We start from the raw sequence: 18,012 nt of genomic DNA on the forward strand, positions 1-18,012 counted from the left end.
ATTCGTTTAAGAAGGAGTTGGATAGAGCTCTCAAAGATAGTGGAATCAAGGGTTATGGAGATAAGGCAGGAACAGGATACTGATTAGGAATGATCAGCCATGATTATATTGAATGGCGGTGCAGGCTCAAAAGGCTGAATGGCCTACTCCTGCACCTATTGTCTATTGTCTATTGTCTAAAATACTTGTTTAGTATCTCCCTCATCTCCTGTGGCTACACACACAGGCTCCACACAGGCCCTATTCTCTCCCCAGTTACCTTTTTGTCCTTAATGTATTTGTAAAAGCCCTTTGGATTCTCCTTAATCCTATTTGTCAAAGCTATCTCATGTCCCCTCTTAAATATACACCTACTGCCTTTACACTCTTCTCAGGATTCACTCTATCTCTCCTGTCTATATCTGAAATATGCTTCCTTCTTTTTCTTAACCAAACCCTCAATGACTCTCGTCATCCAGCATTCCCTGCACCTACCGGCCTTTCCTTTCACCCTAACAGGAATATACTGTCTCTGGACTCTTGTTATCTCATTTTCAATGGCTTCCCAATTTTCAGCCGTCCCTTTACCTGCAAACATCTGCCCCCAACCAACTTTTTGAAAGTTCTTGCCTAATACAGTATTTTGCCTCATTAGTCTTCCTCCAATTTAGAACTTCAACTTTTAAATCCGGTCTATGCTTTTCCATCCCTACTTTAAATCTAATAGAATTATGGTCGCTGGCCCCAAAGTGCTCCCCCACTGACACTTCAGACACCTGCCCTGCCTTATTTCCCGAGATTAGGTCAAGTTTTGCACATTTTCTAGTATTTACATCCACATACTGAATCAGAAAATTTTCTTGTACACACTTAACAAATTCTTGTCCATCTAAACTCTTAATAATATGGCAGCCCCAATCTATGTTTGGAAAGTTAAAATTCCCTACCATAACCACCCTGTTATTCTTACAGATAACTGAAATCTCCTTACAAATTTGCTTTTCAATTTCCCGCTGACTATTAGGGGTCTATAATACAATCCCAATAAGGTGATCATCCTGGAATTCTGAGTTCTAGCCATATAACTTCCCTGGCGATATTCCCAGGAACATTCTCCCTAAGTATAGCAGTAATGCTATCCCTTATCAAAAACACCACTCCCCTTCCTCTCTTGCCTCCCTTTCTATCCTCCCTGTAGCATTTGTATACTGGAACATTAAGCTGCCAGTCCTGTCCATCCCTGAGCCATGTTTCTGTAATTGCTATGATATCCCAGTCCCATGTTCCTCACCATGCCCTTAGTTCATCGGCCTTCCTGTTAGGCCTCTTTATTGAAGAGGAATGTATCGGTTCTACTTTGTTCTCTGTTTTGTTCCTGCCTACCCTGACTGTTTGACTCACTGATTTTCCCAATTATGCCATTCTCAGGTTGATCTCTTTCCTCACTATTTCCCTGAGGCCCATCCCCCACCTTACTAGTTAAATCCTCCTGAGCAGCTCTCAAAAATATCTCTGCCAGTATATTAGTCCCCTTCCAATTCAGGTGCAATCCATCCTTCTTGTACAGGTCACTTCTACAAAAGAGATTCCCATTATCCAAAAGTGTGAACCCTTCTCCCCTGCACCAGTTCCTCAGCCACGTATTCATCTCCTCTACCCTCTTAGTCCTACCCTCACTGGCTGGTAGCATCAGGAGTAATCCCGATATTACTACCTTTGAGGACCTCCTTTTTAAATTCCTGCCAAACTTTCTATATTCTCCCTTCAAATTATTTTCCTTTTCCCTTCCTATGTCGTTAGTTCCAATGTATACAATGATTTCCTGCTGGTCCCTCTCCCCTCTGAGAACATTCTGCACTCTCTCTAAGATATCCTTGATTCTGGGACCAGGGAGGCAACACACCATTCTGACTTTTCGCTGCTTACCACAGAAACGTGTGTTTGTGCCTCTGACTAGAGTGTCCCCTATCACAATTGATTGCTTGGAACCTGATGTACCCCTCATTACACCAGAGCCAGTCTTGATAATAGAAACTTGGCTGTTTTGTGCTGCATTCCCCTGAGAGTCCATCACACCGAAATTTTCCAAAACAGCACACTTGTTTGAAATGGGGATAGCGACAGAAGACTCCTGCACTACCTGCCTACCCCTTCTACCTTTTGTGGAGTTAACCCATCTACCTCATTCTATCTGTGGCATTTTTCCTTTCCAATAACTCCCATTCATCACACACCCAGCTCCTGTAAATTCGTTATTGCCTCTAACTGCCATTCCAACCGATCCATGTGATCTGATAGGATTCACAACCATAGACACTTACTGCAGACATAATCATCAGTGACGTGGAAACTGTCCCTAAACTCCTACATCTGACAGGAAGAGCATATCACTCTTCTAAAGGCAATCTTTGCTTCTTCACAATCTACAGATCCAGAATATAGCACCTTTTTTGCTCTAAAAAACAGTGCTCCAAGCAAACTTAGTATTATGGTTTATATTTTAAAAATGTAATCAAGGGACAGATCTCAATAAAACATATAATCAAGAAAGAACCTACTTTACTCACTCCTGTAGAATTACAGCAAGGTTACACGTTAAAAACTATGTACTTATCTGTTCTTGTGCCGTGAGCTCGCCCACACCCGTTCCTTCAAGGTCAGCTGTGAATTTCACTGCTCGTTAATTTTTCCTAGATGCAATCCAATGCTCAGAGATACATGAACTCAAACAGTAAAACTAATAACTGTGCAGATTCACTGCTGTCTCAGTTAGCAGTGGAGGTTTCTTTCTCACTCTCTCTCTCACTGATTGTGTGATCACTTTCTTTTGAAGTGCCATTGTTTTGATCTTTTCTCCCCAAAGTTCCGAAACAATGCGACAGCATATAAAACAATAATTGCTGCTCCTGGAATTCAAGGAAATCACCCCAACACCTAAAATATCTCAAAAAAGGAGCAGTTCTTACAGCCACAATTTTTTCCCGTCCTCCATCTTGAATTACCCAGAATCCTTTTAGAGTCACAGAGATGTACAGCATAGAAACAGACCCTTCGGTCCAACTCGTCCATGCTGACCAGATATTCCAACCCAATCTAGTCCCACCTGCCAACACCTGGCCCATATCCCTCCAAACCCTTCCTATTTATATACCCATCCAGATGCCTTTTAAATGTTGCAATTGTACTAGCCTCCACCAGTCCCTCTGGCAGCTCATTCCATACATGCAGCACTCTCTGCCTGAAAACGTTTCCCCTTAGGTCTCTTTTATATCTTTCCCCTCTCACCCTAAACCTATGCCCTCTAGTTCTGGACTCTCCCACCCCAGGGAAAAGACTTTGTCTATTTATCCTATCCATGCCCCTCATGATTTTATAAGCCTATATAAGATCACCTCTCAGCCGCCAGTGCTCCAAGGAAAACAGCCCTAGCCTACTGAACCTCGCCCTATAGCTCAAATCTTCAAACCCTGGCAACATCCTTGTAAATCTTTTCTGAACCCTTTCAAGTTTCACAACATCTTTCTGATAAGAAGGAGACCAGAATTGTATGCAATATTCCAACAGTGGCCTAACCGATGTCCTGTACCACCACAACATGACCTCCCAACTCCTGTACTCAATACTCTTACCAATAATGGAAAGCATACTAAACGCCTTCTTCACTATCCTATCTATCTGCAAGTCCACTTTCAAGCAGATCTGAACCTGTACTCCAAGGTCTCTTTGTTCAGCAACACTCCCTACAATTATGTGTAAAAGTCCTGCTAAGATTTGCTTTCCCAGAATGCAGCACCTCACATTTACCTAAATTAAACTCCATCTATCACTTCTCAGCCCATTGGCCCAACTGATCAAGATCACGTTATAATCTGAGGTAACCTTCTTCAGTGTCTACTACACCTCCAATTTTGGTGCCATCAGCAAACTTACTAACTATACCTCTTATGCTCACATCCAAATCATTTATATAAATGATGAAAAGTAGTGGACCCAGAACCGATCCTTGTGGCACTCCACTAGTCTTAGGCCTCCAGTCTGACAAACAACCCTGCACCACCACCCTTTGTCTTCTACCTTTGAGCTACTTCTGTGTCCAAATGGCGAGTTCTCCCTGTATTCCATGAGATCTAACCTTGCTCACCAGTCTCCCATGGGGAACCTTGTCAAATGCCTTACTAAAGCCCATATAGATCACATCTACTGCTCTGCCTCATCAATCCTCTTTGTTACTTCTTCAAAAAACTCAATCAAGTTTGTGAGACATGATTTCCCACACATAAAGCCATGTTGACTATCCCTAATCAGTCCTTGCCTTTCCAAATACATGTACATCCTGTCCCTCAGGATTCCCTCCAACAACTTGCCCACCACCGCGTTAGGCTCAGTGGTCAATAGTTTCCTGGCTTGTCATTACCACCTTTCTTAAACAGTGGTACCATGTTAGCCAACCTCCAGTCTTCCGGCACCTCATCTGTGACTATCGATGATACAAGTATTTCAGTAAGAGGCCCAGCAGTCACTTTCCTAGCTTCCCACAGAGTTCTAGGGTACATCTGATCAGGTCCTGGGGATTTATCCACTTTTATGCGTTTGAAGACATCCAGAACTTCCTCCTCTGTAATATTCCGTTTATTCCAAGTATCGTCATTCTTAAAATCAATCCCCTGCTTAACAACCCTATCAACTTGGGTGGCAACTTTTAGGGATCTATGGACATGGACCCCAAGATCCCTCTTTTCCTCCACGCCACTAAGAATCCTCCCTTTAACCCTGTATTCTGCATTCAAATTCAATCTTCCAAAGTGAATCACTTCACACTTTTCCAGGTTGAGCTCCATCTGCCACTTATCAGCCCAGCTCTGCATCCAGTTAATGTCCCGTGGTAACTTACAACAGCCCTCCACACATCAAAACTCCACCAGCCTTCATGTCATCAGCAAACTTACTAACCCATCCTTCCACTTCCTTATCCAAGTAATTAATAAAAATCACAAAGAGCAGAGATCCCAGAACCGATCCTTGCATAACACCACTGGCCACCGAGCTCCAGACTGAATGCTGTATGCTTTCCTTTATTGGTCAGTGCATTGAGTGTAGGAGTTGAGAGGTCATGTTGTGACTGTACAGGATATTGGTTAGGCCTCTTTTGGAATATTGTGTGCATTTCTGGTCTCCCTGCTCTAGGAAGGATGTTGTGAAACTTGAAAGAGTTCAGAAAAGATTTATAAGAATGTTGCCAGGGTTGGTGGTTTTATGCTGTAGGGAAAGGCTGAATAGGCTGGGGTTGTTTTCCCTGGATCATCAGAGGCTGAGGGGTGACCTTATAGAGGTGTACAAGATCATGAGAGGCATGAGTATGGTAAATAGTCAACGTCTTTTCCCCGGGATGGGGAGTCCAGAACTAGAGGGCATAGGTTTTGAATGAGAGGGGAAAGATTTAAAAGGGACCTAAGGAGCAATGTTTTCACGCAGAGGATGGTGCTTGTATGGAATGACTGCCAGAGGAAGTGGTGGAGGCTGGTACAATTACAGCATTTAAAAGACATTTGGATGGGTATATGAATAGGAAGGGTTTCGAGGGATATGAGCCAGATGGGACTAGATTGGGTTGGGATATCTGGTCGACATGGACGAGTTGGACTGAAGGGTCTTTTTCCGTGCTGTACATCTCTATGACTCTATGACTTTTAACTGCCCTTGGGCAAGTAGGAATGGGCAATACATACTGTCATACCGTGAATGAATTTTTAAAATCTGTTGTTAACTTAGACATTATTGCATTTTGATATCAAAACAACTATTATAAAACATCAGATCCAATAAAGATGTAGATGAAACAAACCATCTTAGTACTAATAGACAGTAGAATGCAATAATATTTTTTGTGCCGGTTGTTGCTTAGTAAACATACTTCCTTTACTGACACTACATTTGTATACATTTGAGATCCAAACTTAAGATCAGACAGTTGGGAACAAATTGACACTTGCTTGGTTATGATGATGAGCATCAAAAAATACTAGTTCCTATTGTGTAATAACTAAGGAAGCCTGAGTTGTTGTTGAACACCAAAATAGGGTACTGTGGGTAAGTCACCACAAGTGACCTCTAATGTGGCTACTTACTGAGAAATCTCACAGACAATCAAGTACTGAAGCATTAATTCAAACCTGATAATACGTATCAATCAAATATCATACCCTTCAAGTGAACAAGTATAACCCTGCGACCCAAATTAGGTATTACCCAATTAATGCTGAAATCTGGACAGGACTTCAACCAGCAGTGATCTGTCTCTGGAAGCTTCCAGGTTTTGGCCTTTCTATAGTGTTGTGCTTCACAGTTCTGCTGAGGTGGATTTCTGGTGTTCGATTCGTATATAAATTTTCATCCTTCGGTCTATGTGTGATACTATTGATGATTTTTAAAAATTCTTTCATCCAAATTACTGCAAGTCTGCAGCTGGCTTCTTTATCAAAAGTAATTTCTTTGTTTCTTTTTACATTGACTATCTGTTTGAAGACACTGTTTTCCTGTGATTAGATTGGATTCACTACAGTGTGGAAACAGGCCCTTCGGCCCAACAAGTCCATACCGACCCTACATTCACCCCTGACTAATGCACCTAACACTACAGGCAATTTAGCAAGGCCAATTCACCTAACCTGCACATCTTTGGACTGTGGGAGGAAACCCACGCAGACACAGGGAGAATGTGCAAACTCCACACAGACACTTGCCTGAGCCGGGATTTGAACCCGGGTCTCTGGCACTGTGAGGCAGCAGTGCTAACCACTGAGCCACCGTGCCACCCCTAACTCCTCAAATTCTTCTGCAGGGCAATCAGTTATCCTTGTGGCAACAAAACAGTTTATCTTTGTTGATTCATTCAATCCATGAACAGTTATTAAAGTTATGAAGTCCATAAAACCACAGTTCCTCCTCTTTGTACATCAGCCCCTGCTTGTAGCATACAAAGGCTAGACCCAGTCCAGGACAGGCGGTTCTGCAGACCCGGGGGGTTCTGGTTTATTTTATTTTATAATCAGCCTGTTCAGAGATGTTATTACACACTCTGGAGCAGGTGGAACATGAACCCAGGTCTCCTGCACCAGAATTAGAGACACTACAACTGTACCAAAAGAGCTCCCCTCTCCTGTTTACTGGACAGGTACTTTAATCCAATGATCTGTGGTGCCACCCCTGGGTCTGCTTTGTTTTTTTTTAATACCAAGAAAAGTTATCATACAACCAAACGACTTTCTCACCACCAAATCACCATGACTTTGCTTTTGTTTTTAAACTATCAACTATCATCAGGTAATCACCCATGCAGCCAATTAGAAGTTGATATGCTGGGTCTGCTTTTTTTAAATGTGTATGCTCAGAAGTGCTATCAAAGAAAACAATGTGAATTGCCCACCACCAAAATCACCATGACCTTCTTTGCTTTTTCTTTCTTTTTTCAATTGCTGACCACCTCAGTAATCACCTATGTAATCAATGAAACATCTATTAGCAAAGGCCCTTATAGGCAATATAAACTATCAAAAGTAAGGATGAGGTAGGCAGAGAAGGAAGGGGCTAAATCAGGATGGATTTGGAGAAAGAAATAAAGCACTGTATCCTTGCAGTGCCCCACCTCTCTCTAAAGGTATCAAGAGTATTAATGAGCACCGCATTTTCCCTCTTCAAGGAGACCCAGGAACACTGAGTCTGCTTTTTTTTTCTCTAACAAGAAGTGTCATCACACAAAGCTGAGCAACCTTTCAATTTCCAAATCACTGTCATATTCCTTCTGTATGTCTTATTTTAAAGTGCTAACCACTGCCAGTAAGAACACTGATGCAGCCAATTCAATATTTACATGCAAAGCTTGTTAGTGACATTGGAAATCATCAGAAGTGAGAGGCAGGTAGAGAGAGGGGGAAGAGACGAAATCCAAGTGGAGTTGGAGGGGGAAATAAAGCACTGTACTCCCTGCAGTGCTGGGGTCTGCTATATTATTTTTCTATCAAGGAGTGTTTTCCAAAACAAAATGACTGATCTTTTCTTGTTTTAACTATTAACCACCACCAGTAAGGGGGCGACAAAAGCAGAAATTGCTGGAACAGCTCAGGAGGTCTGGAGGTCTGGCAGAATCTTTTGAGAGAAAGCACAATTAACATTTCTTCAGAACTGATTGTATTTAGAAAAAAGGTTGATATGAAATGTTGAGTACAGGATTAAAGACAGGATTCTTGGCAATGTGGAGGAACAGCGGGATCTTGGTGTGCAGGTACATAGGTCCCTTAAAATTGCCACCCAGGTGGACAGGGTTGTTAAGAAAGCATATGGTGTTTTGGCTTTCATTAACAGGGGGATTGAGTTTAAGAGCCGTGAGATGTTATTGCAGCTCTATAAAACTTTGGTTAGACCGCACTTGGAATACTTTGTCCAGTTCTGGTCACCCTATTAAAGGAAAGATGTGGATGCTTTGGAGAGGGTTCAGTGGACGTTTACCAAGATGCTGCCGAGAATGTAGGGTCTATATTACGAAGAGAGGTTGACTGAGCTCGGACTTTTTTCACTGGAAAAAACAAGGAAGAGTGTGGACCTATTGAGGTGTACAAGATAATGAGAGGCATAGATAGAGTTAATAGCCAGAGACTTTCTCCCAGGGCAGAAATTGTTAACATGATGGGTCATAGTTTTATGCTGTTTGGCGGAAAGTTTAGAGGAGATGTCAGAGGCGGGTTCTTTACGCAGAGAGTTGTGAGAGCATGGAATGCGTTGCCAGCAGCATTTGTGGAAGCGAGGTCATTGGGGATATTTAAGAGACTGCTGGACATGCGTTTGGTTACAGAAATTTGAGGGTTCGTACATTACGTTTACCTCACATGAGGATCAATGGTCGGCTGAAGGGCCTTTTCTGTGCTGTACTGTTCTATGTTCTATGTATGCTATAGATGGATGAGGGGAGGGGGCAGGAGTAAATGGTAGGTGGACATGAGGTCCAGAGAGAATGAGTTAAAAAAGATAGTTGAATAGACAAGTGACTGGATAAATGGTTATCTCACACCTCTGGAAAAATGGGACTTAAACCCAACTCTTCTAGTCCAGAGGCAAGGACACTACCACTATACCACAATAGCCCTTATACAGGTCTGCTTTACTCTGTTTTCTCTTCTATCCAGAAGTGTTATCACACACAACTGTATTAACAAGTGGTGGGATGACTTCAATTTCTTAAATGGCAAGCTCCTGATTTAAAATATGCCACCATCATGCATCTCCAAAGTATTGAATGGAAGAACCAGAAAGAAACCTAAGGAAAATCTAACAATTTAAATGATATTCAAGCACACAATATTTGCACACAGTATGATTAAACTGAGGGGAATCAGAAATGCTGTTTTTAATTCTGGATGGGCAATTAAGACAGTTCCCCATTTGCTAATCGGGATAAAAGATCCTGAAGCACCAATCCTATTTCTCATTTCTCAAGGTCCTGGCAGACACTCGTTCTACAACTCACAACACTAAATAGATTTATAGGTCATTTATCTGTACCAGTTGATGATGTTTGTCTACGTAACAGCAATGATAAGAATTTAGATTTTGCACCAACCATTGTACCATCTTGATGACTTGAAAAACGGTGTCTAAAAGCAGATTCTTCCTTTCCAACCAAAACTGGGAGAAGTGTAAATAATAGCATATATGGAATCAGATTCATGGATAATTGGATCTTTCACGAAACTCTGCTCTAGAGTGTTCCATTTATGAACGTAACAATTTTTGTAAGAACAAGAAAGCAAAAGATTGAATATGTTGTAAATGGAAATTACTGGAAAAAAAAGTAACAGGTCTGGCCGCATTTATGGAGAGAAACCAGAGTTAACAGAAAGAAAATTAAAAGAAAGTTTCTTTCCACAAATGCTGCCAGGCCTACTGAGTTTTTCCAGCAATTTCTGTTTTGTTTTTTTATTGCCAGGATCGGTAGCTCTTTCAGTTTTATGTTTTCAATGGAACTGTCATACAGTATGCTAATTAGAATGGAGCCTGGAGTTTATTGTAAGTCTCAAGCTAATTAAGATCCAAATGACCATTAAATGGATCAAAGGCAAGCTGGCCAATTGCAGACAGACCCACTCCAACTTTTACACCAAGCATAACATTCAACCTTCAGGTAATGTACTAAAATCCCTGATGAATTAGGCAATATTGTTAATCTCAAAATCTGAATAACAACAGATCTGTGACTCTGTTTTGAGTAATTTGTTCTTAATAATTTGTTCTTGTGTGTAAAGACAAAGCTTTTCTTGTGAGAAATGTGCAGTGTTGAATTAGTTTTCTTTAGTCGAGTAAACATGAAACAAAACTAAAGTAGTAACCTTCCTCCCCTAATGTTTTTAATTTCTGATGGTTTCATGTTACAGACATATGACTTATCTATGCACATCTTTTAAATGAACTCACTAGGAACTTACTACTGTATTGCAGACAATTACTATGGCACTCCAAAACCTCCAGCAGAACCAACGCCACTTCTGCTAAATGTAACAGATCAAATTCTGCCTGGTGCTAGACCTAGTGCTGAGGGAAAAAGGAAAAGAAATAAATCAGTAAGTAACATGGAAAAAGCTGGAATTTCCCCTCCTGAAGAAGAGGAAGAAGAAGAAGAAGAGAGACCTGTTATCAATGGAAATGGAGTCATAGTACCACCAGGTCAGTGTAAAAGTGGAAGGACATTTTTGTTATTCCTCTTTTAGGTGGAAGAGATATTAAGACTTCTAGGCACTGATTATATCATCTGTGAATATGGGACATTATTGTCTGTGAATACCCTTGATGAAACTTGCATTTGTCAAAAACTTTCTCGTGATGTCCTATAGCAAATTGTTGTCAGCAGAACATCTAAATGGTGTGGTATCTTCTAAAGGAGTCTGGGACCTATGTAAATAGAGCTGAGAATTGTGTGTCTCCTTACCCAACCAAATTGCAGATTGGTTCAGTTTTCAATTAATGCAAACAGAATCTGAATCAAGAAGTGAAAGTTTGAGGAATAAATTCAATCTGAAATTAACTACAGAAAGGGAAGTAAAGAGCAGAAAAAGGAATGATTTCAGAGGGAGAGATAAAACAGAAAAACATCATTTAAATTTATTTTTCATACTTTTAATCTCCATAAATACTTAAAATTCAAAGGATTGAGACTCCTTTATTTACAGCATCAATGAGTTTGTTTATGAATTACCATGACATTAAAAACGTGCGTAGACATGAATGACTTGGGCTTAATATTTTGAAACCTGTTTAGTCCAGGAGTCTGTTTTCAATGCAGGAACCTATGACCAGTGAATACATTTGAGTTAGGATCCAGATAGTGAAATGCCATTTTTACACAGTTCATAGCAAAACCATATGTCTAAGAAAATATTTCTAGCTTTTGATCATTAGTTATGCAAATAATTATCTGATTTGAGCATTTTTTAAAAAGTGCCATTAGTCTCAACTTTGTTTTCACAGCAAAATCTGACTTCTTATGATTTGGAGATGCCGGTGTTGGACTGGGGTGTACAAAGTTAAAAATCACACAACACCAGGTTATAGTCCAACAGGTTTAATTGGAAACACACTAGCTTTCGGAGCGACGCTCCTTCATCAGGTGATTGTGATGAAGGATCACCTGATGAAGGAGTGTCATTCCGAAAGCTAGTGTGTTTCCAATTAAACCTGTTGGACTATAACCTGATGTTGTGTGATTTTTGACTTCTTATGTGAAGACTTATGTGTTAGAAATGGTTTAATTAATTAGTTTCCATTTCTGTGCTGTTTAACAATTTTGTCAGATTACTTGTTCCCAGAAATCAATGATTGAGATTGTGGAACAAATGTGGATTTGCTGTTTACAAGATATTAACTTTAACTTTTTGGCACCTTTATTTCATGATTTTAAGTCTAAAAAACAATAAATGAACAGATAGTAATTTGAATGGATTATAAATGTAAATTCAGCAGAATTTTCAAAAATTTTGGAAGAGTATCAGTTTTGTAAGGTATTTCTTTATGAATCAGTAAAAATCAAGATAACACATTTTTGATAACACATTCAATAATTCTTTGGTGTGTCAGTTCTCAAGTCAGCATTATTTCTGTATGGAAAAATTCACAGCATAACCGCAATTGCTAAAATTTCCCTCTCCTGTTTACCCACAGACATTTTTGTTGACAAATTTCCCATTAAAATGTTCCCAAATGGGACATACTTCTTAAATTACTTGAGTGCAATAGTGTTTTTCATCCTGATGCTCCATGTAATTATTCTATCTGGAATCATAATGTAATACTGCTGTCACAAAGCTGGTTTCTTTTTTTTAAAAGCTGTTCCTTTTCTTAAGGATGCTATGTCTTCGTTTGTTTTTTCAGAGAGGTAATAAACTGCTCTCGGTGCCAATTAGACTGGTTTGGTACAGAGATTAAAAGGTATTGAGAAGCTTTTTGTTCATATGTAAACAGATAAGACTTCAGGCCAAAGTGGTAATGTTTAAGAAGTGACCTGTATAATGAAAGGGGAGTGGTCAGCTCTCTAGCTGAGCAGTTTAGTTCAGTCCAGAACTAGTTAGGAGTTCAACGGTGAGCTGTGTGGAAACAAACTCTCTCTCTTTCTGCTTTTCTAACTTCACCCAGTAAGCATGTGTTCCATTTGTACTGGTTTTTAAGGGAGTTTGCTTATTGGGATTGTTGTGAATATTCAGAACAACATAATTAAGTCTAGTTTGGATAGACTGAGTTTTGTAGTGGCTTTTTGTTCTGTTCTTTGTGTTTCATTGTGTAATTTTGTGAATAAGTTTTGGTCTGTTTTAAAACCTGGTAGTCAACCTTGCTAACTTAATCTGGATAATTTTTACTGTACACTTACTGAAACAAATTGCATAGTTATGGTCTGAGCTGCCTGCTTAAGAATTATTTGATTGATCTGGCCTACTCTTTCAATATACAATATGAAGAACCCTGAAAGATGGTTTGAACAGACATTTTTAAATCCACCTAGGTATATTTATTTTTAAAATATTCAGAAACCTTCCAGAATGGAACCTTGTCCTTTCAATTTTCTGTCTTTTTTCAATCCTCCATTAGAAAAGTGAATTGATGCAATGGCTGAAACAATCTCCAGTGCCATTATGAAGCATAGAGACAGCAGTTCAGAAACATAAAGGAGGAACCAGGTCAGACTTATGTTGAGTTCGAAAGAATTTAAACATAGCAATTTTGATAGATAGGCCTTAAAAATAGATAAGGCATATGAGGCCTAAGAGAAATTATCCTGCTGGAGGATTTTAAAAACTCACTTGCAGTGATGATAAGAATTCATGTGGATGAACAGAAGGTTCAAGTGAGATGAGCGGCAGAGATGGCAGATGAATATGCATTGGTGCATAAGGTGAGATTTAGCTTCCAAGAGGAATTTCATCCTGTGAGGGATACAAATTGGGAGAAGGGGAGATCCTACAGTACAAAACAAAGATTAGAGCACACTGGTAACAGTTTACCACAGGTGAAAAAGGAAATCTAAGAGGATGTAAAGGAGGTGAAAGGTCTCAGATGTTTTCACTGTAATGGAGTGAGACACAAAAAATTACAGTGCCAATGGTTTAAGAAGGGCACTGGGAAAAAGGTGTTTTCACTGCCAGAAGGTGAGACACATAAGATCACGATGCTGGTGCTTGAAGAAAGGCACTGTGGGAATAGATGTGGTAAAAGAGGCTAAGCCAGCAGGATTAGTGAAAGTAGTAAAGGAAATCCCAACAAAGGTTGAGGAGCTTCAGGAGAGTACACAGCCCAGGCAGGGGCTGGGTATTGAGTGTTAGTGCTTGATCTCAACAAAGACTTCATATCTGTGGGTAAAGTTTACTCAGGAACAACAGAGGGAGAGGGAAAGTATTACAATTTTGAGAGATACAGGAACTAATCAATCTCTAATAGTGAAAGATGAAAATATTTGCACTTTTTCTGACATGTTACTCTAGAGAATGGTAATTTGTGGAATTGATGGCCAGAAATTTAGCATTCCCCTGTGTAAGATCAGGTTGGAGAGCCAATATCAAGACTGGGGAAGCAACAGTGGGAATGACTGACAGAGTATCAGTTCCAGAAATACAGATTGTCTTGGGAACGACTTAGCAGGATTCAAGGTGGGAGTGACACCCCTTGTTGTGGAGAAGCCAAAGGGAAACATGGGAACCAAGGAGTTAAAAGACGAATACCCTGGAATTTTTCCAGACTGTGCAGTAACAAGATCCCACTGTCATAAGCCACAGCAATAACAAAAAACTAAAGCGAAAGACAAAGGCGTTGAGGTTCAGTTAGCAGACACCTTGTTTGCTATAATGTTGCAGGAAAATCTGGACAGGTAGAGGGTCAGGCAATAGTGTTTAGTCCTGAAAGGCTAATGGACTTACAACAGAAAGACGAGACAATAAAATATATATATATATATATATATATATATATAGAGATGCTTACTCAGAAAAGGAATCAGAACATAGTCCTGAAGGTTATTATCTTAAGGCTAGAGTCCGAAGATGAAAATGGTGACCACAGCAGGTTAGTGGAGAGAATAAATGGGCAGGCATGCACCAGATTGTGTTGCCAGTAGCATACAGACAGGAAGTATTACAGGTAGCACATGAATTACCAGTAGATTGTCATCTAGGTATGAGGAAGACTCAGGCTATACAAGGATGTGGTTGAATTTTCTTTGCATGTCATAAATGCCAAATCGTAGTTAAGCAACAGGCAGTAATAAAACCAATACCTTTGTTGCCAATTCCCACATTCAAAGAACCTTTCACGCAGGTTATGATTGATTGTGTAGGTCCCCTCCCTAAAACTAAAAGTGGGAACCAGTACTTGCTAACCATAATGGATATGTCTACGAGATTTCTGGACGCAATTCCATTAAGCAGTATTAAGGCAAAAAGGGTGGTGGAGGAATTAGTAGCTTTCTTTACCCAGTATGGACTACTCAGAGAGATTCAGTCTGACCAAGATTCTAATTTTACTGCCAGGCTGTTAAAGAAATTCCTGGATAGCTTAGGCATAGCCTGCCCATTTCTTCTCTCCACTAACCTGCTGTGGTCACCATTTTCATCTTAGGATTCTAGCCTTAAGATTTGGGCGGCAGGGTGGTACAGTGGTTAGCACTGCTGCCTCACAGCGCCAGAGACCCGGGTTCAATTCCCGCCTCAGGCGACTGACTGTGTGAAGTTTGCACATTCTCCCCGTGTCTGCGTGGGTTTCCTCCAGGTGCTCCGGTTTCCTCCCACAGTCCAAAGATGTGCAGGTCAGGTGAATTGGCCAGGCTAAATTGTAGGTAAGGGGTAAATGTAGGGGTATGGGTGGATTCCGCTTCGGCGGGTCGTGTGGACTTGTTGGGCCGAAGGGCCTGTTTCCACACTGTAATCTAATAATAATCTTTGGGACTATGTTCTGATTCCTTTTCTGAGTAAGCATCTATATATACATATTATATATATATTTTATTGTCTTTCTGCTGTAAGTCCATTAGCCTTTCAGGACTAAACACTAATGCCTGACCCTCTACTTTAAATCAAATGCACACCATCCTGAATCACTGGGAGCCTTGGAAAGGTGGCATCAGACTCTGAAGATCATGTTAAGAGCATACTGTCAGGATTATCCAAATGGTTGGGATAAAGGTATCCCATTCATATTGTTTGCTGTTAGAGAAGCTCCAAATGAATCTACTCAATTTACTCCCTTTGAATTAATATTCAGACATGAAGTAAGAGGGCCTTTGAAATTAATTAAAGAAAAATTGCCAGGACCGAAGTCAGAAATCTCACACTCAAATTATGTGATAAATCAGGTAGGTGAGTAGGCTAAACAGCACCTGAAGAGGGCACTGATAAAATGAAGCAGGTGGCAGATAAAAACCCTAAAATTTGGATGTTTTCCCATGGGGATGACATATTAGTATTAACACCAGTGGTAGGAGATCCCTTCAAAGCCAGGTTTAGTGGTCTCTATCAAATTGAGAAACAGTTGAGTCAGGTAAACTATCTGGTAAAGATGCCTAGATAGAAAAAACTGTATCGGGTATGTCATGTGAATATGGTGAAACCTTGCTGTAATAGAGACAGGGAACTGGAGAACCAAGTATTAGTTACTGCCCTGCAGAGTGACAAATCAAATCCAGATGTCATGGAGTTTCATGTGCCTCAAAATATGTGAAGTAATGAGAAAGTCCTTGAGGAGTGGGATAGGCTAGTAGTTATCTGTCTCAGGAGCAAACAATAGAGTTGAAAGGTTTGTTGCAGCTGTATGAGGACATATGTAGGATTTAGATGGGGAGGACTCATACTATTATGCATGAGGTGGAAGTAGGGAATGCTGTTCTGATAAAGCAACACCCCTCCAGGCGTAATCCTCTCAAAACTGCACAGGTCCAAAAGGATGTGGATGTAAAGATATCATCAAACTGAATCAGAATGAGTGGAGCTCGCCAGTCATGTTCGTTCTTAAACCTGATGGGACTCAGTGATTTTGTGTGGACGATCAGAAGGTCAATGCCATAACAAAATTGACCTCCTATCCAATACCAAGATTGAAGGACTGTATAGAGAAAGTTGGACAAGTCACTTACATCACAAAGTTGGACTTAACTGCGTGGTTATTGGCAGGTACCTTTATCAGAGAAAGTGAAGGGAGTTTCTGCGTTTGTAACTCCAAATGGGCTCTATCAATTCAAAGTGATGCCCTTTGGAATGAAGAACACACCAGCCAAATTCCAAAGACTCATGAACAGAGTTGTGGCCTAAGTAACAAATTGTGTAGTTTATCTGGGTGATGTAGTGATCTTTAGCAAGTCATGGAAAAATCAAATGGTACAGTTGGCAGAGCTCTTTGAACGATTACGCGAAGGCAGAGGTGACGTTCCATGGACATAACATAGGACATGGAAAGTTGAATCCAAGGAACGTGAAGACGAAGGCCATTGAGGAATTTCCATGACCATCCTCAAACAAAGAGCTGCTCCAGTTTTTGGGACTAAGCATATTCTAAAGCAGGACAAACCAAAGTTTGTTCCAAACTTCAGCAACGTGGTGACACCGCTAACAGATTTACTAAAGAAGAACGCAAAATTTTGGTGGACTGAACAATACCAGAAGGCATTTGAGAATTTAAAAGCCATACTAACTATAGCACCAATTCTAGCTACATCAATTTTTTTGAAACCTTTCAAAGTTGCAATAAATACTAGCAATATAGGAGTTGGAGCTGTACTGCTACAAGAAGATGATGATAGAATTGAATAGCCAATTGGCTACTTTTCAAAGAAACTCAACACCCACCAGAGAAAATACTGTACTGTTGAAAAAATATTGTTAAGTTTGGTATTAGCCTTACAGCATTTTAATATTTGTGTGATGAACAATGTGTCGGAGATCACAGACCACAATTCTCTTACATTCTTGGAAAGACAAAAATATGAGACTATTATATTGGAGCCTTATGTTATAGTCTTTTCATTTACAAGTTGTACATGTTGTGGGTCGTAAAAATGTGATAGCAGATGTGTTATCGCAGATTTAAAGGAAAAGGTGAAGATAAGATTTGACTAATTTCAATGTTTTATACAGAAATTAATTTGAAAAGTATAACTTAGATTAATGGCATATGTATTTCATAGTAATGGGATTAAGTATTAGAGAAAAAAAGGCCACCTTTTCGTTATGATGGTTCATTTTATTCTTAAGGGGAAGGTGTTATGAAATTGAAGGCAAGTACAGTACCTTTAAGACAGAGAGAATGCTGCTCTGAGCTGAGAAATTATAAGCACCTAGATGGCAGTCCCAGAGTAACATTTAGGTGTGAAATGGAATTTTGGTTGCTATTTTGACAACGATTCAAATTAAACCAATCAGTTTAAATTATGACCCAGGATACTAAAACCCAATTAAATTTGAATTTATTGTTTTGCCAACACTGAACCAATGAGATGATCCAATGTTGGGGCATAAAAAT

At 40.0% G+C, this 18,012-nt stretch overlaps 1 protein-coding gene across 15 annotated transcripts in view; it reads left to right on the forward strand.

Annotated features, from left to right (window-relative positions):
- Positions 1-18,012, forward strand: part of magi2a (membrane associated guanylate kinase, WW and PDZ domain containing 2a) — a 682,885-nt gene that overhangs the window by 490,068 nt on the left and 174,805 nt on the right. For all 15 annotated transcript variants that reach the window (XM_043713779.1, XM_043713778.1, XM_043713782.1 and 12 more), the window contains one exon: positions 10,465-10,689. In XM_043713779.1, the coding sequence (XP_043569714.1) occupies positions 10,465-10,689 (225 nt within the window). The remainder of the gene's footprint in view (positions 1-10,464; positions 10,690-18,012) is intronic.

Source organism: Chiloscyllium plagiosum, chromosome 23, assembly GCF_004010195.1.
Source record: "Chiloscyllium plagiosum isolate BGI_BamShark_2017 chromosome 23, ASM401019v2, whole genome shotgun sequence".
NCBI lineage: Eukaryota > Metazoa > Chordata > Chondrichthyes > Orectolobiformes > Hemiscylliidae > Chiloscyllium > Chiloscyllium plagiosum.